General features: G+C 37.0%; 1 protein-coding gene across 2 annotated transcripts in view; it reads right to left on the bottom strand.

Moving 5' to 3' along the window:
• The window catches only part of SNX2 (sorting nexin 2), a gene marked incomplete at its 3' end in the record, with an annotated part of 30,196 nt that extends 8,347 nt beyond the window's left edge, over positions 1–21,849 (bottom strand). For both annotated transcript variants that reach the window (XR_014025635.1, XM_081321316.1), the window contains exons 1-10: positions 21,661–21,849; positions 18,093–18,210; positions 15,521–15,684; positions 12,595–12,661; positions 12,393–12,436; positions 12,161–12,302; positions 7,754–7,832; positions 3,908–3,983; positions 2,570–2,683; positions 2,238–2,331 (exon numbers count right to left, since the gene is read on the bottom strand). Coding sequence is in view for 1 of the 2 variants with exons in the window: in XM_081321316.1 (XP_081177442.1) it covers positions 2,238–2,331; positions 2,570–2,683; positions 3,908–3,983; positions 7,754–7,832; positions 12,161–12,302; positions 12,393–12,436; positions 12,595–12,661; positions 15,521–15,684; positions 18,093–18,210; positions 21,661–21,768 (1,006 nt within the window). The remainder of the gene's footprint in view (positions 1–2,237; positions 2,332–2,569; positions 2,684–3,907; positions 3,984–7,753; positions 7,833–12,160; positions 12,303–12,392; positions 12,437–12,594; positions 12,662–15,520; positions 15,685–18,092; positions 18,211–21,660) is intronic.
• Between the last annotated feature and the right edge of the window lie 592 nt (positions 21,850–22,441).

Raw genomic sequence — 22,441 nt, 5'->3', positions numbered from 1 at the left:
ACACACACACAAAGCAGAGAGTTCCCCTTCCCCCTTGTACAGGTCTCCCGTTTGCCTGCCGCCCCGCTTTTCTTCCTGAATTTTGCGCTTCCTTACCCAACTCCAAACTTTCTCTAGCGCCCCTGTGCTTTAGGAGGGGGAACCAAAGGCGGAGCCGTTTCTCTCTCCCCCCCCCCGCTTTTGCCGCTCCCCCCCCAACCAGTATCCTGCTTCTCCTTCCTCGGCAGCTTTGCAGATGGGCCACACACACACACACACACACACACACACACACACACAGCAGAGAGTTCCCCTTCCCCCTTGTACAGGTCTCCCGTTCGCCCGCCGCCCCACTTTTCTTCCTGAATTTTGCGCTTCCTTACCCAACTCCAAACTTTCTCTAGCGCCCCTGTGCTTTAGGAGGGGGAACCAAAGGTGGAGCCGTTTCTCTCTCCCCCCCCGCTTTTGCCGCTCCCCCCCCAACCAGTATCCTGCTTCTCCTTCCTCGGCAGCTTTGCAGATGGGACACACACACACACACACACACACACAAAGCAGAGAGTTCCCCTTCCCCCTTGTACAGGTCTCCCGTTTGCCTGCCGCCCCGCTTTTCTTCCTGAATTTTGCGCTTCCTTACCCAACTCCAAACTTTCTCTAGCGCCCCTGTGCTTTAGGAGGGGGAACCAAAGGTGGAGCCGTTTCTCTCTCCCCCCCCCGCTTTTGCCGCTCCCCCCCAACCAGTATCCTGCTTCTCCTTCCTCGGCAGCTTTGCAGATGGGCCACACACACACACAAACACACACACACACACACACACACAGCAGAGAGTTCCCCTTCCCCCTTGTACAGGTCTCCCGTTTGCCCGCCGCCCCGCTTTTCTTCCTGAATTTTGCGCTTCCTTACCCAACTCCAAACTTTCTCTAGTGCCCCTGTGCTTTAGGAGGGGGAACCAAAGGCGGAGCCGTTTCTCTCTCCCCCCCCCCGCTTTTGCCGCTCCCCCCCCAACCAGTATCCTGCTTCTCCTTCCTCGGCAGCTTTGCAGATGGGCCACACACACACACAAACACACACACACACACACACACACACACACACATACAGCAGAGAGTTCCCCTTCCCCCTTGTACAGGTCTCCCGTTTGCCCGCCGCCCCGCTTTTCTTCCTGAATTTTGCGCTTCCTTACCCAACTCCAAACTTTCTCTAGCGCCCCTGTGCTTTAGGAGGGGGAACCAAAGGCGGAGCCGTTTCTCTCTCCCCCCCCGCTTTTGCCGCTCCCCCCCCCCAACCAGTATCCCGCTTCTCCTTCCTCGGAAGCTTTGCAGATGGGACACACACACACACACAAGCCCAGCGGCCAGACTGCGCTGCCTCCCCAAGGGCTCCTAATGGCTTGCTGCCCCGCGTGACACCGCTGGCTGACGCTGGCTCGTCTCTCTCTCTCTCTTCTTTCCTCCCTCCCTCGGTCTCCCCCTCCCCCTTTTCCGGCTCAGCCCCACGTCACCAGGAGACCAAAACGGGGACATCATGGCAGAGCAGAGGAGACACAGGAAGCGGATCCAGGTACCGGGCTGGCTTATCTCCTCCCTCTTTTCGCAACCGCTCTGCGGGATGACTTTCCCTTTTCCTTCTGGCTCACCCCCCCCTCCCCCGCCCGGTCACCCTTCCCTCCCTCCTCCCCCTCCGCCTCCTCCGAGGCCGCCGCCAGTCAGCATCTCTCCTACCGTTTTTGCGGCTTTTCCGTCGCCCCCGCCGCCACTCCCCCTTCCCCGCAGAGCCGGCCGCATCCAGCGCCTTCTTCCTCTGGAGGGAAGCACCAAAGCCTCGGCCGCGCGCAAGTCCTCGGTAAAATTTTTTTGTTGACTGGAGTATAAGCCGAAGTGGAGTTTTTCAGCCCAAAAAGTGGGCTGAAAAATTCGGCTTATACTCAAGTATATACGGTAAGTAGGCTGCAAAAGGAGATATTCAATTAATCTGCTTAATGCAGGATTAATGTTTTTATAAGCAGAACACTGTCTAAGAATCCCAAGCTTTCAGTTACATTACAAACTGAAATTATTTGGTAAGAAATATCCACTGAAAAAATGATTTCCCAGTTTCTAAGAATCATTTTTGCATGAGATGTATTGTATACTGCATAGTTCAACTTTTAGCTAGTTTCTTGTCCTGAAATTATTTAAGGCTTCTGATCACAAAAGTTTTTAGAAACATTAATTCATATTTAACTTATAAAAAAGTAAAAATCTGATTAATATATCTACCTTTTCTGTGACAGACCAAGGCTTCTACACTACCATGAAGTTTCCGAAGTTGCTGATCGAGATTCTCAAATTGTTGTTGCTTTTCCTCAAACCACTGGCAAAATGAAAAAAAAACACAAACAAACCTTTACAATATATGCTATATTGCAAACTACAATTCCCTTCCTAAGGCAAGAAATTAACTCAGTATAAACAGGTGGTCAACTGATACAATTGAGAAACCAAGCCAATAAGTAAATTAATATCCCATTTTCTACTCCTATGGTTTTAAAATGCAACTGTTGAACCTCATTAATTCATCTCATTATTCAAGTTGAAAAATCAGCTCTTACTGCATCCGATTCATTCATCTTGATCGTCATTTTGTTGACAGCGTCGGCAGCCTTGTTTACCATCCTCAATATTCCTGCTCCACTCAGAGCCTGGGTATTAACTGCTCTCGGCAGCTGGAATTGAATGACAAATAAGGGCAAACAAACTGGTTAAAAGGCTGGAGGTTTAACTGGGCACCAAAGGGACTGAAAAGGATGTAGTGTTTTCTTCCCCCTCATACATTTCAATATAGTGGAACCTAATTTCTTAAATTTACTACTTTTACATCCTCAGAGGAAAACTTAAAAAAATAGACTTTCAATTTGCTTTTCTTCTGCACCTTTACATTTAGATGGAACACAGAGACCATTTGTCAAAACTTGTTACCCTGCCGCCAAATGCTTTAACTGGCTACCAAGAGCAGTAGAGCTTTTAAGGGCAATACTAGGCTACTGCTTCCACATAACAAATGCACTGACAACTTTTTTTTGTCGATCAAGGTATTCCAAGCACTAACATATAACTAGGATATAATGTATCTTATGTTAATACACACATACACGATTCTTATGAGCTACTGTGTTTAATTACGTATGGGAAGACTAACTTCAAATCTGATTATGTACATGCACCTTTCCGTAGATGATTTGTTTTCCCCTGCACCCACATAAGACACAGAAAAAGACACAGAGAGAATAGAGACAGTTGGCTGCAGAACTATTAAAACCTCTCTAGGGATATTATTAAAAGAGTTTAGTTATACATTTATACGTAGAAGTCACAATAGACAAATTTCTTTGAAGGGCAAGAAAAAGGGTTTAGGATCCCGGATCAAGTTGACACAGTTAACATGGTAAGTTAATAACCAGCAAAAGTTCCAGCATGTTCTTTTGTCAAACAGCAGCTTGTTAGGCCTTAGAGTACCATCCTAGGACAGACTGAACTATTTGGAAATCTGTTCACATTTATCAGCAGGAAAGTTACACCAGCTGTATATTAATCCAGCGAGAAAATTTTCTGAAGATAATTTTCTACTTTTAAATGAAAAGTGTCAAACTGACAGCACTGGTGACTGAAGTCCTCTACCAGGGAATTAAATGATTGCAAGCTTTTTTGTTCTTGTAATACAAAGATGTAATCTGATAACAACATTTTGAAACAGAGACACAATCGTGTTTGCAGAGTTAATCAGATTATTTATCGAATTCCAGTAAGAAAAGAGGGTTTCACTTGCCCTAGCTTTAAATAATGGAAGTTTGTTAACAGAACTGCAGTAATGCACAAAACCAGATGGCCACATATAAATGTTTGGTACTTAATATGTAAAACTACATAACTGGGAAAATAGAATTAAATACCTCAGAACATTCCAAGAACTGTCTTAAATCAGGATCTTGTAATAAGGTTGGATGTTTTACTGTTCGCTGTAGGTACCTACAATTTTAAAAGTTAGAAAACATTTAGTATTCTTGACAGTATTAAAAAAAAGCCATACATAGAATGAATATATACTAAAACAGTCAGGGGAAAACAGTGTATTTTAAAATTTACATTAAAATAGGTAATTCCAAGATATATAGAACAGTTCAGTCTCAATAAAAGCTTTCAACCTTTGTCTTTTTACTAAAACAACCAATTAAAGATCCATGTTTATGGAATATAGAACTAGAATGGAGGCAAAACTGAATAAACTAGCGGTTGATTTGACAAAAGCTAGAGTTTCCAGTTTACATGAAAAAATAACCAAAGAGCAGAACTATTCTAATGTGTGAAGCTGTTCCTCCTGGAAGGAGCTTAATAATTCTAATTTTTGTTAGAAATGGAAAATTAATGGATCTGATCTGATCAATATGTCATACATTATACTTATATATCAGTGATCATTCCTATAACATTTTATGATAGGAACAACTATATGATATTTACTATTTACCATTAGTTTAACATATTATTAAAACAATAATAATTGCTAAGCACATTGATTTGTGCTTGTTAGATTGTAAGCCGCCCTGAGTCTTCGGAGAAGGGCGGGATATAAATGGGATAAATAAATAAATATATAAATATATTCCATCTTTACCATCCTGTGGCAAAAAAAGAATGTGCGTGCTGACTCTACCATTTAGACTCTCTTATTCTCCCTTTCTGCTAAACATTAGTTAGGACATTAGCTCCCATTCACAGGAATCTGTGTGATCCAGGACTTTAGTGAGAACCACAAATAAGAAAATACAACTAAAGTAAATTACTATACACTATAGAAAACAAGCCCTACCACACCAGCTGTTCTAGATTTCCCAGTAGAATGCATGTTATTGCCAACATTGATTTATTTAAAAGATATACATGGCCACCCATCTTAGGAGACACAACTCTGACTGGCAAATAGCCATAGTACAGAATTAAATCCCAAAGGTTCTCCACCATCCAGTCAGAGCTGAAGAAGCTTCTTGGATGAGAAGCGAAATGTCTTCGAAGGAAAACAAGAAAGTCCAGTTGCCTTGTGAAAAAAAAGCACCTTTGCGATAACTATGACCTGGATGACTGACAATCTCCATAGACATACAGAATTAAATATCACAGAAACACAAAACAAAACAAAACCCCCCAGGCATCACAACCAATCTCCATCAATGCAGTTAACATCCCCATCTTCAGACTCCAAGCTCACTCTACACCTACACTTGGGAGAAGAGCCAGCTCTTTAGGCCTTCTGGAAGGTTAAGATAAGGGATACCTGACAAATCTCTAAGGAAAAGCACATTCCACAGGGGCTGCTACGGAAAAGGCACACTTCCTAGGTCCCACTAAAAGGTAACACAAAAGGGTGGGGGACCTGGGGCTTACCTACTCTATCCGATATGGTAGATTAGGCAAATATCCTTTTCATGTTCTGTTCCGAAGACACCTGGATACCATCAAGTTTTATATTTTATTATTGTTTTATTACTTAACTAAAATAATGGCTTCCATTATAGAGCAATCCAATAATCAATAAAATGTATATAATCAATTTATATATCGTGTTTCCACGAAAATAAGACCGGGTATTTTTATTTTGCCTCCAAAAGAGGCACCAGGTCTTATTTTTTGGGGGGGAGGGTGTCTTTTATACTCACCTCAGGCACTGACAGCCCCACCCAACCAGTCCACTTCTTCTGGGGCCGAAGGAGCAGCTTCATTCTGCAGCTGCATTCTGGCATGCATTTTGCAGTCAGGCCTTTCCAGAAGGCCTATGCAGCCAATTACCGAGATTCAATCCATAGCTTGGTCCTCGGCTGCAGAGGTCCTGCAGAACCGAGCTATGGATCCATAGCTCGGTTCTTGGCTGCATAGGCCTTCTGGAAAGGCCTGTGACTGAGAAATACAGGCCTGGCTGAAGAAGACGCCGCAGAAGACATTGGCCAGTGAGGAGGGGCCTGGCTGCAAGGTAAGTGGGTGGGGGCACGTAGGGCAAATCCACACCCCTACCCCCACCCTAACTTGATTTTTAAGTGTGTGAACTAGCTTGATTTTTAAGTTTGTGCCTTGCCCCAAAACTATTTTTGGGGTAGGGCTTATATTAGGCCCACCCCAAAAAATCAAGCTAGGGCTTATTTTCGGGATAGGCCTTACTTTGGGGGAAACACGGTATTTATATAAAAATGTATGAATATTCAATATAATCCCACACCTTTAGTAAGAATTTTAACTGATAAATTACTATCTTATTGTACGCTTAGTAGCAAACAATTTACTAAAATATTACAAGAATCATTTCTACATTATATGGATATATGACTGAATGTAGACAGACCCATCCATCCAGTAAAACTGGCCCAGCAAATATAGAAAATAGAATCTATCCTTGAATAACAATTCCTAGGTTATTAAAGAATATTTTCATGAAGATATTAATAATCCATTAATTGTGCAAAAATCAGTCTTAATCTCACCCCCACACCAAAGAATCCCTGTAATGTAATTTCAAGAAAAAAACCCATTTATTTTTTAGTTTTTATTATTCTTAGGATCACAGTCATGGAGACCCTCCATCCTCTTGCCCTAAATATGGAATGCCAACACCATCATCATCACATCTACAAGATTAGGCTGTTGGAAAGTTGCTGCATTTCAAACGAGAAATGGCCAGGATTATAGTATGTCAATTTTGAATAGCTTTATTGTACAACAAGATCAGGACATATAAAAGTCTTTTTCCAATACAAAAAAAAATATCACTCATGCATCAGATGGGCACGACAAAGTGGATTATTCTAGTAATATCCCAAAAACATTTAACAGTATTACTGCGAAGCACTTGATGCTATCTGAATTTAGTTGTCTGCCAGCAGACATTTTGTTACCCAATTAGGTAACCTCTTCAGATCCTAGTTCAGTAACTATCTTACGAAGGTAACAAAGCGTTTGCAAGCAAACAACCAAGTTCAGAGATCAACAAGGCTACATATATTCTTTCTATTCTATTGGTGGGAAAATATTTTTTAAATGATTAAGTCTGGAATGTGATATCCAGGGGAAGCCAAATAGTACTTTGAGAAGTTACAATGATACTAGATAATTTCTCAAACAAAAGATCAGTCCTACAATATTGATATGCTGGTAACAAGTCCTGGAAACAAGAAAGCTTCCCTTAAGTAACTGCGACATAGAAACATTTTGACACATTATGATTTTTTCATACATAGTGGTAAAGATAGCATAGAAGGATGGCATTCAAAGGCCTGTCTTTCATGAATAAATCATAAATACTTTCATAGCGGATGTCACTTGCAGAAGCACCTAAGAATGAAACCTAGAAATTGAAATCTAGATCAATGTAAACTAACTTTTGAAGTTTTTCCAGGTGCCACATTAAAATCTAAGCAATATTTAAAACAGACTGAATGTTGAAATGCTGGATTTTGAATTATATTTGATTCTGAGCAGCTACAGCTATGTTCAGCATGCCAAACAACCTTTCTGAGAGAAAAGATACTGTCTTACATATCTATATACAGATAAATATATACATATACTCTTTTATTTGATATTCATACTGAAATATGTCATCATCATTATATAAACAATTTAATAACTTCAGATTTTATCCTGAACGGTTTCTTTTACACAGTTTAGCATATAAAATTAAATAGGCTGAGAAGCAAATAAAATTGTATACTTCACTGCACACTCATTTAATACTACTACAGATAATCAATTACCTTTCTAATGCTGCTCTTCTTTTTTCTACAAATTCTGCAGAGGAAGAATCTTCCTTGCCTACTTTTACCTTCGTCATGCCTTTGAAAAAAGTGACATAAATTCATTTTTTAACCTGATGAAATTCTGAACTTTGTCAAGTTCATATCTAAATGTACAGTATATTAATCTAATAAGGGTACATATATAGTAACTTCCACAAAGTTATATGTACAAAGATGGAAAACTGGGGAAACATCAATAATAGAATACCTTGTGAAGATGACAGACTTTGCAGAAATAGCTAAACTGACTTGTTGATTATGGAGACAACTCAGCTACCTTTTATAGGTCTTTGCTGAAAATGGATAAAAATGAATTAATTTTGGGATTTATTGATTAAAAAGGTTTGCTCATGGGAAGAACTATGATATGCAATATGGAAGGGTGGAGATGGTAATTGCTGCATTTGTGACTATTTCAAAGAAGATCTGAAGCTGCTTTTTATTTCTTTCTTTCTTTTTTGTTATTCATCATTTTTTCTTTTACCCTTTTTATAAAACTTTTCTTTCTGCATTTCTTCTAAGTTTCTGTAATTTTTAAAACCTTTGCAAAATCTTATTTTAATCAAAATTATTCATAAAATACCTCTAGGTCAGAAAAATACATTTTAATATTGTATTTGACCATCATGCTTTTCTCTTCTATAAATATGAATTTACTTACATGAACTGTACTATGGTAATGTGAAGAGATCTGGGCTGGTCAGTTTTAGATAATTATTTTCCTTCACCTAAACATCATTGTTCAGATGAATAATGTGAGACAAATGTTTTCACTTTACTTTTTAAGACTTAGTGTCCAGTACAGAAATTAACATACTCAACAATTATTTTCCTTGAGATCTACCAGGTTCCATGCTTCACCTGATTTTATCCTTTTAATTAAAAAAAAAGTTAAAAGCCAACACACTACAAAGCAAAAAAGCAGCCTCAATAATTATATTTTCTTCAAAAATATAAATGGTACTAGTTGCACTCTTAGGCTTTATTTAGAAATTATTTCATTTGCCCTCCAAAAAACAAAAGATAAGCTGACGTGGGAGATTAAAAGGATAACTGACACTTCTATTCAAATAGACTTCTGGAAAATGGGTGTTTTTTCATTGTTGATTCATAAATTGCAGACATTTGAGGAGAATATATAAAATTCCAAATGGGCCCACTGGTTTAAAAGGGACAGGCTTTTGGCTATTCTTTTTGTAGCCTATAGAAGAGATGAGGGAGTATAGTGAAACAAAAGGAACTAATTTTTGTCCTCTTCCATTCACATACAGAAACTGAGGAAAATCATTTCAGAGGCATAAAACGCTAGGGATCAAATAGACTGTGCAAACTAAGTCAACCATCATATTTGCCATCAGCTGGATAAGAAGCTGCAATGAGTTGCTCTCTAGCCAAGAGACTCCGCCTGGTCCTACTAGTCTTAGTCTAGGTTAATTTCTGTTTATCTGGAATAAACTGTAATTATAAAGTCAGATAAACTTTAAACATGAATAGGATTTTTCAGATGAAAGCTTCATTCAGCTATCACTGAATTAGCACAAACATTTGGATTTAAATGTATGTTCATCTTTTGAATATGCAATGAAAAATAAAGAGTATTTCAAAGAACATTCCTCAAATCCAAAAAAGAAAAACAGCCAGTCACAGTCTAGGGCAGGGGTAGGCAACCTCGGCTCTTTTATGACTCATGGACTTCAACTCTCAGAATTCCTGAGTCAGCTGACTCAGGAATTCTGGGAGTTGAAGTCCATGAGTCATAAAAGAGCTGAGGTTGTCTACCCCTGGTCTAGGGCTATGTACACTGCAAAAACAAATTGGAAAGTGTGCTTTTGACCCTGGTAGGAGTATAGCACTTCTCAAAAATCAATGTGACTCTTAAAATAGCAGCAGCTCTTTTTTCAGACTCAACTTATATTGAAGCTTGAAAAAAAACAACAGGCAGCTTAGTGGATAATTGAAAGTGCTGTACTTTTGCAATGTCCAAAACACTTCTTCAAAATCATTTTTGAAATATGCAACAATCAGCCTGAAACAGTCAAATAACCAAACAATAAAACTCTTCAGTCAGAATTCTGCTCAAGTTTTCTCAAACCAAGTATTAGTATTCTCAAGAATATCAATGCACAGTATTGTTTCTCATTAGTCTATTCCATTTCTCTTGGGAAAGAATTCATGTTCATTTGTATAGATACTAATTCCCTTGATTAATTTGAACACCTCACCAAAGGGTTGAAAGTATTGTTTCTACAACTTTACACTTATTATCTTGTACAAAAATGAATAAGCTTTCTTCAGTTAAGAACTATTGAACATCAAAGTTTAATGATGACATGAATTTACAAGTCAAAAAATAACGTGAGATGTGCACCCACTTTCTCTCTAAATATATAGAGCGCCAGTTTGGTCAAGTGGCTAAGGCACTGTGCGCTCTAGTCCCACCTTAGCTATGAAAGCAACTGGGTGACCGGGGACCAATCACTTTCTTTCACACCAACCCATGTCACAGGGTTGGTATGTGGAGAAAATAGGAAGAGGGAGTTATTTTGGATACATTCACCGCCTTCAGTTACTTGTAAAAATAATAAAGGTGGGATGTAAATAAATAAATAATTTCAGTTGTGAGTCTGCCGAACCCCACAGCAACTCTGAAGTGCTTATAAGTAAAACATTAGCATAAAATATATCAAGCAAAAAATAACTGAATGGAAGATAATATCCAAAGACTAACCAACAACAAACCATATGGGCTCAACCATCATTCTAATCCAAAACCTGGGAGAATAACCAGGGTTTTTACCATGTAACCTTAATTTACAGAAATACAAACAGTATGATCCAGTAAGATATAAAAGACATAAAACATGCAAATGAGTCTCAAATACCCTCTGGAAGAGCTCCAACTGCTTGCAGATGGTGGCTAATCTAACATACAACCAACTTGGTTATGGCTTCTAACTTTTAATCAAGTAGGAACTGTGAATCTAGGATGATACGCAAATCACAGACCTACTTCTTCAGGGTTATTGGTTCCCCCCAATGACACACACCACTGAAACATCTGAATACCCTGATGACAAATAGTAATTGTATCCTGATAGGATTCAATCTGGATCTCCACAAACTCTGGACACTTTAACAGTCTCACCACTATGGCCCAGGGTAGAGATGTAAAGCTGTATCATCAGCATATTGATTATCAGTATGTGATTAACAGAGTGATTAACCTAAATATTTTGTCAATTTACTATAAAATTTAAAAAGTAACTAAATGCTACAAGACCAAGGGACAACTAAATAGAACATGGAAAATACATTTTATCATTCAAATAAAGTGTACTTTTCTTTCAAAAATATGTTGATTTAGTTCTTACATATTCTTTCTTAAAAAAAATCTCAAAAGCAGGAGCTCCTTTATTTATTTATTAAGTTTAGAAACTGCACATCTCCTTCAAACAGGGACTCTGTCTGGTATAGAAATAAAATATTAAAAATAAAAAAATGAAGATAAAAATTTAAATATGAGACAAGGATGCTTAAAACTTAATATTAAAAATTAAAAGGCAGAGAAGGGGCCTATGCTTTTCTGTAAAGTCAAGTGAGATAACAGACCCAGATCTTTAGACATTTCTGAAAGGCTATGAGACTGGGCACCCGCTTCGCCTCTAGGGACAGAATGTTTCAAAGCCAGCAATGGCAGAGAAGACTCTCTTCCTGGAACCTGCCAGTCAGAATTCTTTAACTGACAGGCCCGCTACGTATCTCTTTTGCCTAATCAGGTGGGATGTCCTGCCGTAAGATGGTACTGTAGGTAACCTGGCCCCATACCAGCTTCATTTCCTTCTTGTGCAATGGAGCCCTTTGGAAATACAGTGACACATATTGACCCCTTCTCAGAAAACTGGGTTTAAACACATCAAGTATATATTGACTATAATGCAAAGGAAACCTATTAAGTTTAAATTCAGTTATCAAAATATTACAAATAACAAATATGTAACATAGTAATATATGTACTTCATTATTCCATTAATCAATAAGACAAACTTAGTTTCAGAGGTAACCAATAAAGTAACTATTTTCTTTATCTTCTCTAACTTCTAAATAAGTAATTTAGTGATGATTAGAGGTTAGTGAAAATAAAGAATATTTATATATTTCCCATTCAAATGCATAGACCCCTGGACATCTAAATACAACCTCTTGAGGGGGGGTGTCTGTGGATCTAAGGTTAATAACCCATATTCTAAAAGTAAAATGTGTCAAATAGATGTAAAAATAGATTTATATAATGCAACACAATTTTTATTGTCAGAATAACAGTTTCACAATCTAAGATGAATATCATTACTCATTAGTCACACTTACCTACAATACTCTTTTCTGGAGCTGGTGGTACAATGTAACCAACATGAAGATATTTTGATGCTAACTTGCCATACAAACCAAGAAAATCACTGAATCTTCTTTTAACAGAGAATTCATTTTTGTGAAACATAGTTAGGGAAGTCTAAAAAAACAGAAAAAGGCATTTGTAAATATACCACATTTATATAGTGCTGAACACTAAATATTTGCTTAGTTATCATGTAACGGTTACCTTTGTAGTGACTCTGTATGCCATGTAAGCATTCATGCCATCCCCTGTATGGTACATGAATAAAGGTATATATTTATTAAAAACTTAGTTATCCATTTATATAATCTATTAACATTAGAGTTTTTATACATGTGACTTAAATAGTTATATATCAAATTTAGCTATAAAATAATTTCTTTAATACAACCATTTTCAGACTCACCAACTTTTTCTGGATCTGATACATTAATTTCAATATCAAATGCATCCCCATTTGTTTCTTCTTCAATCTAAAAAACACATGTAATATTAAACAGTAAGTAATCTTTCCAATAATCTAAATTTAATGTCTAGTCACAAATTCTAAAAGATTAAACATCACACTTGCATCTCTATAGTTTGAGAAATATCAAAACCATAGCTCACTAGGTTTTCAATAAGGCAGGCATTTGAATAATTAAAATTAGAAAAGATAAAGCACAATCCTTCCTAATTCTGAAGAACATTGTGAATACGATTAATGTTGTGTAACTATGTCTGAAAAGTTTTCATAGAAAAAAGATTACAATTTCTCAGCATTAAAACATTTTTTAGCACTGAAAATAAAGGCTACTTGTATTTTGATAAAAATCATTTGATTAAATTATCCCAATATAATACAACTATTTATAACAAGAAATGCAAAAAATATTGGCATTCCTAGAAATATTTTTTCTGATCATCACTAAGGATTAGAAATAATTCCACCAGCCAATCCGATAAAGCAGATTTAGGAATACTATAGCAGATACATACTAGATCCATAGTGGAACAAGCGCAAGTCAGAATAAAATCAAATTGATCTGGTTCTTTTCCTACAAAGCTCTGTGGTCATAGAGCTTTTTTAAAAAAATAGGTCAGAGGTGTCAAACTGCCGGCCCATGGGCCAGACGCGTCACAACAAAACCACGCCCACCCCATTGCTGGCAATGGGGAAAAAGCTCCAATATGTCGCGCAACATCATGTGACGTCGCGAGTTTGACATGCCTGAAATAGGTGAATTAATTAAAACAGATTAAATTTGTATTTTAACTCTCAAAAAGGTTGAGAGATAGAATTGCAGAGCTTTTTGATAAAATGAAGGACCTTATGGTATAGGGAATAAGCATTAAAATTTAAAAACAACCAGGCCACTAACTTTGTACTTTTCCCCCTTTAGATCTATAACTCACTTTAGAGCTTTCATTTTCAAACAATGCTTCTTATTAGGACCATTACTTTTCACATTTATATTTTCTACTTTAGATAAAAGAAATGATAATGCATTTTTTTCATCCTGTGGTATACACATCCATATAAAATTAAACGTTTAACATTGAGAGAAAAATACCATTTCCCCACTTTTGTTAAGACTTTTCCTTTTCCTCATCAACTGCCATTTACCCCAAACTTGAGCTAAATTAATGCTATTTATTGCCTTGCTCATATTTTAATGGATTATTAAAATTCCACTCTACTCATAGAAATCAAGTTCCCTCTGAATGAAAATCAGTTTTCAAGATACATCATTCTGAAACACCTGTACCAGTTTAAAGAGAACTGGAGATTCATAATACCATGTTTGCCAAAGTCAAGTCACTGAGTTGAATAAAACTAAGTACATGTTTACCATATTAATCAACGCAGACAAGCAAACAATAAATTGTATCTAATCAAGAATATTCCAGCAACATTGTTAGGGCAAGCCACTTCTATAAAAAGAGAGAGCAAACCCCACCCCCTCGTAGCACTGATGAAGTTTTCTAGTTGGGTAATAAAACATCTATAAGAAAACAACCAAACTCAGAGAACACTAAGGACCTCATGGAATTTTTACTGAAATAATCTCTTGATATAAACCAAGATGGATAATATATGGACCAGCCAAAGATCTTGCCATATTTTTCTGTTCTTAGCATGCTGCAAAGAACCCAAAATCCTGATTGTGTCTGAACTAGGAAATTATGTTCAGAATAAAGTAGATATTCAGTCTAGTGAGTTCTTAATAGAAAATTTAACTTGTATATACAGAGTTGGGCATGCTTACTGGAGGATAAATACAAGGATAGGGATAATAGATATAATGCTGGCATGGGTCCAGGTTATTTGAGGAATCATCTCACCGCAATGGGACTGGTCTTCCCCACTGTGCCAACAGAGGGAGCATACTACAGATCCCATCAGCCAAGGAATTTTGGCTGGCGAGATCCAGGAGAAGAGCCTTCTCTGCCATGACACCTGCCCTCTGGAATATCTTACCCCTCGAAGTGAGATTGGCTCCCACCCTCCTGATGTTTCAAAAGAGTCTCAAGACCTGTCTCTGCCAGATGGTTTGGGGACCCAATGGGGGAACCTCATACTGGAGGTGGTTGACTAGTTAAAACTCAGTGCTATCTCCCCACCCCATCTTGTCTCCTTGATTTTATCTGTTAATGTTTTTACTTGCTGATATTTTAGTGTGGATTATTTTAATGTTTTTCTATTTTTTATGCTGTAAGTCATTTGATACAAAATGGGCAGCAAATAAATTTGCTAAATAAATACTATGTCTCTGCCAACTTAGAGATACCTCTGAATAAGGTCAGGATATAGAATAGAGTAGAGTAGAGTAGAGTAGAGTAGAGTAGAGTAGAGTAGAGTAGAGTAGAGTAGAGTAGAGTAGAGTAGAGTAGAATAGAATAGAATAGAATAGAATAGAATAGAATAGAATAGAATAGAATAGAATAGAATAGAATATGGAAGGGACCTTGGAGGTCTTCTAGTCCAGCTCCTTGCAGGAGAACCTATAGTAGATAATTTCAAAATCATTTAGAGCTTTTCAAGATCTTAATTGGCAATAACAATTGTGTTAAAATATTTATCCCAATATTCATTCAAAAAGGCTCCAACTACTTATATCTAATTAATATAAAACAAGACAGCATTCCCTGTAGAAATGACAATTGTAGGAATTGTAAAACCAGTCCCATACATACATTTGTTGTAAGAATAAATATCAATTTCTAAAGCAAGTTAACTATTTCTTTATTGCTAGAGGATTTTATTGTGGAAACTGCCAATTTATTCACATTTACTTTGACTATAAATTGTGTACCCAGTTTGATAATTGCCTTATTAACTACATTAATACCTCTTCTCTGCATCTGTCAAAATCCACAGGGGCCACTACTGTTTTTGATTCCATTCTTGGTGCTATTAGTGTTGTTGGGGTAACAGGAGTTATAGCTGGAGTAGATTCTGAAGAAAGTATTGGTTCCCTTTCTGGACTATCCAAAGAAACTTCTTCTGTTGCTTCTAGACAAAAAACAGAACCATTCACCCATTATCCTGAATATTTTTACACATGAGAAAGATTTATCTTCTGAAAGTATCTTTCATTTACTCCTGTAAAGGTCACTGATACTCAGTATTATTGTGAAAAGTCGAATTCAGAGCAAGCTTAATTTAAATTATGTATTGCATGATTAATATTTGTAACATATTCGGTAATGTGTAGTTACAAGTAACAGAAACCTATCTGTTAATGCAAATTATGATCAATTGCAAAAATAATCAGCATACTATTAAAAGGAATGGAAGCCATGCTGAATACACTTCTTATTATCATCCATCATTCAAATACAAATTTGGGGGAAAGACAAAGTAAGAGAATGAAACTTGTACTTAGTCCAACTACTGCCTGTAAGCCTGGTGGGCTTCCAGGGACAAGTAGATGACACAGAGATAGTTTAATCACTTGTTTTTTCTACAAGCTGCTCTTAGCAAAGGTTAAGCCATAATTCCAGCCATTATTAATATAAATTATAACATTCCTCTGTTTTTAATAGATACATCTACATCATGAAGAGATCAGATAAGAGAAATGAATAATATATATCAAATAAATTTAATTCATTTAAAATGTATATAATCAAATATAGTTGTCAAATTGTTAAATATTTTAACTAACAATTGAGCATAACATACTACTTTAGTGATAAAATCTTAAAGCACCTTAGAGTGGATATATTCTACATGTCCTTGGATTTAGGACATTCCAAGTATCTTACAAACAGAGAGCTGCTTGGATGGTGTGCAAGAAAAAGGCTGCTGATCCAATATATTTTTATACCACTATGATTGTTATAATTAATCATAAAGCTGTTTTAAATAAATATTAAGCTATTGATAAGGAATGTAATATCATAATAAAAAATACAAGTAGTCCTTGTTTAGTGACTGCCTTGTTTAGTAACCGTTCACAGTTGTAATGGTGATGAAAAACTTTATGACCAATGCTTGCATTTACAACTTTCACAGGTCTGAACAAAGGAAAGGCTGAAGTAACATTGTTCTTTTGGCTTGCAATAGTAATCTCTAAATTAGCTTCTGGTAACTTCATTAGTCATTGCTAGATAATAATAAATGGTTTGCCACTGCCTTATCCTTTTTTTAAATTTACCAATCTTGTCCACAGTCTTGGCATTTCCTGTCCATCCTATGAACACAAACAACATTAGCTTTTCAAGATCAATCAAGACTGTACGGAATTTGATTTTTACTTAGTCATAGATTTTTCTGCACTGTTTTTCAATGAAAAATTGATACCTTATGAAAAAGCACGAATAAGGTGTGGCTAGAGCAAACATTTCACATTTTTAAACAAGCACTGTTTATATTTGTAAGTAGCTGTTCCCAACTCTCAAGGAATTCTACACTGGTTCTTGAAATACTTGCAGTTATTTAGTCTGCTAGAGGTCACAATCCAAGTTAAATAATCAATGTAACTTATCTAGAAATTAGCATCAAACTTCCCCTAAAAGCAACTGAATAGAACTAGCAACTTAATAAAAATGCTAAAAGCAACTGAATAGAAATACTCAATTGTATAAGTAGCCATGTGAACAAGCTTCTTATATGTGTGTAACCTTGAATATATTCTGCCTTAAAGAACAAAATACCATAAAGATGAAATACATCAATTGCTTGATCTTGAAGAGCAGTTGTTACATAATTTATACTACGGGATTCTTAGAAATGTGCTCTCATTGGTTGCATTTTCTTCCATAGTAATATAGGACATGATAAAGAAAAAAGGGAAGTCCACAAGTTGTAATTTCTGCTCTAAGGAGAACTAAAGTAGGAGAAGTAAAGTAGTAAAGCCATGCAACTGATCATTTTCTTGAAGGTCGTTTGCAAAACCATGCCTTTCAGTACATATGCACAAATAAAGCTAATTTAAGTCAACTATGTCCTTCATGCTTCGGTTACTAAGCAGTTTCAATAAAACATGTTCTGTGTTATAGTTTAAACCAAGAGGGGTTGAATATAGGAATAACGGCTTGCCTTGTTAAACATAGGTCAAAGCATGATTTCCCAAGTTGAAACATAATAGGAAGCTGTTAATATGCAAAAAAAAAAGAATATTTAATCTTTCAATCTCTATTCAGTATATACAAAGAAAACAGTACGTATTAAGGCTAACAAAGGCCTGACCTTTTAATAAGTCATAATTTTACACAGGAGACATTTGCTTGTTACCCATTACAATGTTATAGTTATTCAGACCAATTTTATTTAAATGTTAAAAACTGCTCTGATGTATTTAATAATAACTAAATGATGATAAAGGATGCAAAACAGATCACTAAAATTATACATTGAAAAAACATGCACAAAGTTTTTCTAGTAAATAACTGGTTTAAAAATGGGAAAGAAATTACCAGCAAAAAGATCTTCCCTGTCATCATGTAATAAGATTTCTGTAGGCTTAGGACCATTTGCGTTTGTACTGATGTCTTCCGCTGGAAGACTGGCTGGTTCTGGAGATGAAGGACTTGACTAGAGAAAGGAAGAAATAGTTGAAAAAGAGTCAGTATTTACACTATGATTTTTTTGTTAACGTTTACAAGCAGAGGACACATTTACTCATGTCAACACTTTCCATTTCCTCAAAGCTGTAGAATAACACACTAAGAAACCTTTAATTATTGTTTAGCAGGATACCTTAGCTAATGTTTTCACTTTGTGTTATTCACTGTATTGTTTATTCGTATGCACTCAAATGTCAGTCTAAAAATTTAATTCATATTTGTTAATCCAATTTAAATGTGGTAACGTTGTTGACTTTTAAAGCTCCTACAATAGGAAATATTAAGTATTGTCAAGTAATAAAAAGGGGTTGATGCAAGTGTATCCAAACTTAAAAAGCTTTAAAAACTATAACCATATGAAAGCTCAATTATATTAAATATCAATACAGCTGAACTTCTGAATTCATTTATATAATTTTTTAAATATTTGTAAATTGTAGTAGCTTAAAGTCTCAAAGCTTAAAAAAAGAAAATGGTTTCTAAGTGACTGTGCAACAGGGCTAACACTAATTATCATTCACAAAATTTAAAAACATCAAAATACAAGTTTTACACACTGCCAAAGGAAGCAAAATAATTTAAAGAATGGGTTACCAATGAATGAAGCATAAAAGGCTAGTAATGTAATTTCCTAAAGAGCTAGCCTAGGTTGGTCTAGTTATTTTAAATATCAATTGGACATTAGATTAAAACATTTCATGGATATAAAATAAGGCCTAATAGATCAGGCTTGTCTGTTCAACAAGTTTCTAGCAGGATAAGTGATTAAAACATAAGCACCATAGAGCCATTGCAATACTTGTGAACAAAGAGGTTCCATTTAGTTATTAAATATACATTACAAAAGGAGTAAAAAACCCCAGACTCTGGAAGGGTCACTCTTTCATTTGTCACTCCAATTATGAGGGCTAGGTGCGGTTGGAAATCAGACGGGCAGGACAGATAAAAACTGATCTCCAGTTTGTTTGTCAGCAAGTCACCCTTATTTACTTGTTTAAGATTAAAAACTATTTCAACTGCAAACTAAAGCTACCAAACTATAAGTCATGAACATTCTGTGGCTAGGGATTCCATTACTGCCCATTCATTTTAGTATGTGAACTCATAATCTACCAGTAGATCAGGCATGTCAAACTCACGATGTCATGTGACGCCATGCACTGTATTGCAACTTTCCCCCCACTGCCGGCAAGGGGGTGGGCACGGTTTCAGCATGACGCACCCAGCCTGTGGGCCGGCAGTTTGACATGGCTGCAGCAGAGCATTCAGCACTCAGTTTTTGAATATACAATGGCACATATAATCAGAAAAAGAAATATAAACCAAATTTTGGGTGCCAAATATAAGCTGTTCAGATAAAAGACGTGCCAAAGCTATGCAAGATGTATTGATCACCCGTAAGATTATAGTTGCTCAAAACAAGGAATTCTGAAGCCAAAATATTTTCCACATCTATACTGATTTCCCTGGAGTGATTATATATAATAGGGAACTTCCCTGGAGAGATTAGTGTTGATTTAAATTACATGCAAGGCTTTGTGTTTAGGCTGAAGATAATTCATCTGAGCATTTATGTATTATCTGACAGAGGAAACACTGTTGAGAAAGGAGAAACTAATAAGATACTTTCAATGCAACTCTAGTGTAGCTCTTTTAGATATTAATACTTTCATATCCTCTTTGATGTCACCAACCCATGCTTGTTAATCCTGCAGGATACAGAGATGCTGCCTTAACAAATGGAACCAAATTCAGAGGAAATGGTTATTAAAAAATAACTAAAGCTACTATAATTCTGTAGTTATTTGAATATTGAACTTTCAATAACTCAATGAAACAAAATAGGGCTCTTAGATGTATCAGAATATTGTACAACATACTCTGATAAACAGTAGTGTTCCATAGTTGTAGAGATAAAACTTGTGATAATAACATATTAACAAAGGTTTTAAGCAAAGATCCAAATTCATCTCTCATGCACTGAGTTGTTGGGCTCAAAAATTTGTGACTTCTTACCTAGAAAATTAAGCCTACAATTTAGTTACAAAATCAAATTCTGCAAATATCAAATCCCTCATTTATCAATTATTTCTTTCACATTAATAGTCAACTCAATAAACACTGATTTTATACAAATACACACTATATCTGCTGTTTGAGTCTTTGTTCCAATAAAGCTGCTAGTTTTATCCACAAAGTTTTCAGGGTCAAACTGCAATGTATGAGAAATATGAATGTCTGTATAATTAGATCTAATACCAACAAATTATTTCTAGTTGTCTTGTTTATAGTGTTATATTTTTAAACTGAGCAGTTTAGAAAGGCAGGAGTACTGTATTCAATTTTCTAAAAGCATATTTTCTTCATTACGTATTTTGCGTATTTTTTTCACAAGGGAAAAAATACTGACTCAGCATAAAAAGGTGGAAGTAAGTTTAGGAAACAACAGCCAGCAAGAAGAAGGCTCACTATACAATGCTTTTATCTATCACATATGGCAAACAGATACTAAATGTAGTTGTTTACAAATCAGAGCATTTTGATTTCCAAATATTTTGTGTTATACCTATAAAGATTAACATGAAACAAGCCACAAGCAAGCTTCCTTTACTAAATAAATTTAAGAGTTGCATTCAAGATACACAAATTGGTGCCCGAGCTAATTAAATTTTCCTCAGTTGTGCAGGACATTAGTTACCTAATAAACAAAATCCTATATTGAAAAATGCACACTTTATACTATCCCCCTTCAATTTCTTATCAGATTTATAGCATCACCATGTACACACCAGCTGAAAAGTTAATCCATTGATTTCCCCGGATGAAACTCCCAACAAAACTTCAGAAGTATTTGAACATCTTCCAGTAACACTTTATTCCCCAATTAGCAACTCCCCCCCCCCAATAACAGTTATGACACTTAACAGCTGAGGAATATTTGAAACTGCAAAAATAGCTCAGGAATATTAACGTATACACTTCATCCACAGAAAGCCATTTTTACAGACAATTTCTCTACCAGACACTGCAAGGATTGCTCACCCTCAAACAGCTGGCAATTGGAGACCTCATTTTCCAGGAGAAGCAGCCACTACTACACAAACCTACTTGAGGAAATCACTTAGTAAGCTATACGTCCTTGCCCCGAAGAGGGGGAAAATTAAATTAAAAAAATTAGTGCTTTAGAAAGTGTTCACAGCTGGGAATAACCCAGGGTTGGCGAGCCCCAGCCCAGGGAATGGCAGCGAAAGAGGAGGCAGGAGCAAGCCAGGTTTGAGGAAGGGAGGAATTAAGTCAAAACCTCTTGGGACGGAGGAGGTACAGCCATGACAAACCCATCAGCAGCTGCTCTGGGAGAAAAATAAAGGAGTTCCAAGAAGAGAGAAAAGTGGAGAAACTACGACTGCTTCCTCCTTACCTCCAGGGTCGACACGGTGCTGATAAAAAGGTCCTCCCCGTCCTCCAGCTCCTCGAACTCCGTCGGCTTGCCGTCCCCAAAAGGAGGGGGCTCCCTTTCTGTCGCCATCTTTCCCACCCCCCCCTCCTCCTCCTCCCTTACGGACACACTTCTTAGAGGCGCGAGATTTCCGGCAGCTGCAGCCAGTCAGATGACGAATATAAACCACACCCCCTTTCCCCCCTCACGTGACGGCCGCTGTGACCCCGATGCGCGAGATCCACCTTCCCTACACGAGGCTGGGGCGGAGGGGCGGAGCTATAGGGAACGGTGAGGGTGGAGCCGGAGGGAGGGGCGTGGACCGGTGGGCGGTGGGAAGAACGCCGGGCCGTTAGCAACGCGGAGCGGAGAAATCCGCTGTTGCGCTTTTGCTGGGTGCAAGGGAGTGAATCCGTTGCATCCCATGGGATATAGCCGCTTTCTTTTGAAAAGACAACTCTTTTTTGCACTTTTTATTCTTTCTGTTCCTTTTTCCGAGTTTAGTTCGTATTCGCTTTTACTGTTTTAATGAAAATCTTTTTTTTTTAAAAAAGCCAATTTTAGTGGGAGGGAAACTTACCGCTGTTGCTGGTATAAGCAGATGCAGCCAAGCCTCTGACTTGGCTTGGGGTAAAGAGTGGGATAAAGCAGGAAGGGGTTTCTTCCCTGAAAGACCCCTAAGCTTCCCTTTTTTTTAGGGAGAGAACACCACCTCTTTGAGCAAATATACACGCTATTATCATAATTTTTAACCAAATCAGCA

Source organism: Vipera berus, assembly GCF_964194415.1.
Source record: "Vipera berus genome assembly, chromosome: 2".
NCBI lineage: Eukaryota > Metazoa > Chordata > Lepidosauria > Squamata > Viperidae > Vipera > Vipera berus.
The sequence above is the reverse complement of the archived record's forward strand: the minus strand, read 5'-3'. Positions and strand labels throughout refer to the sequence as shown.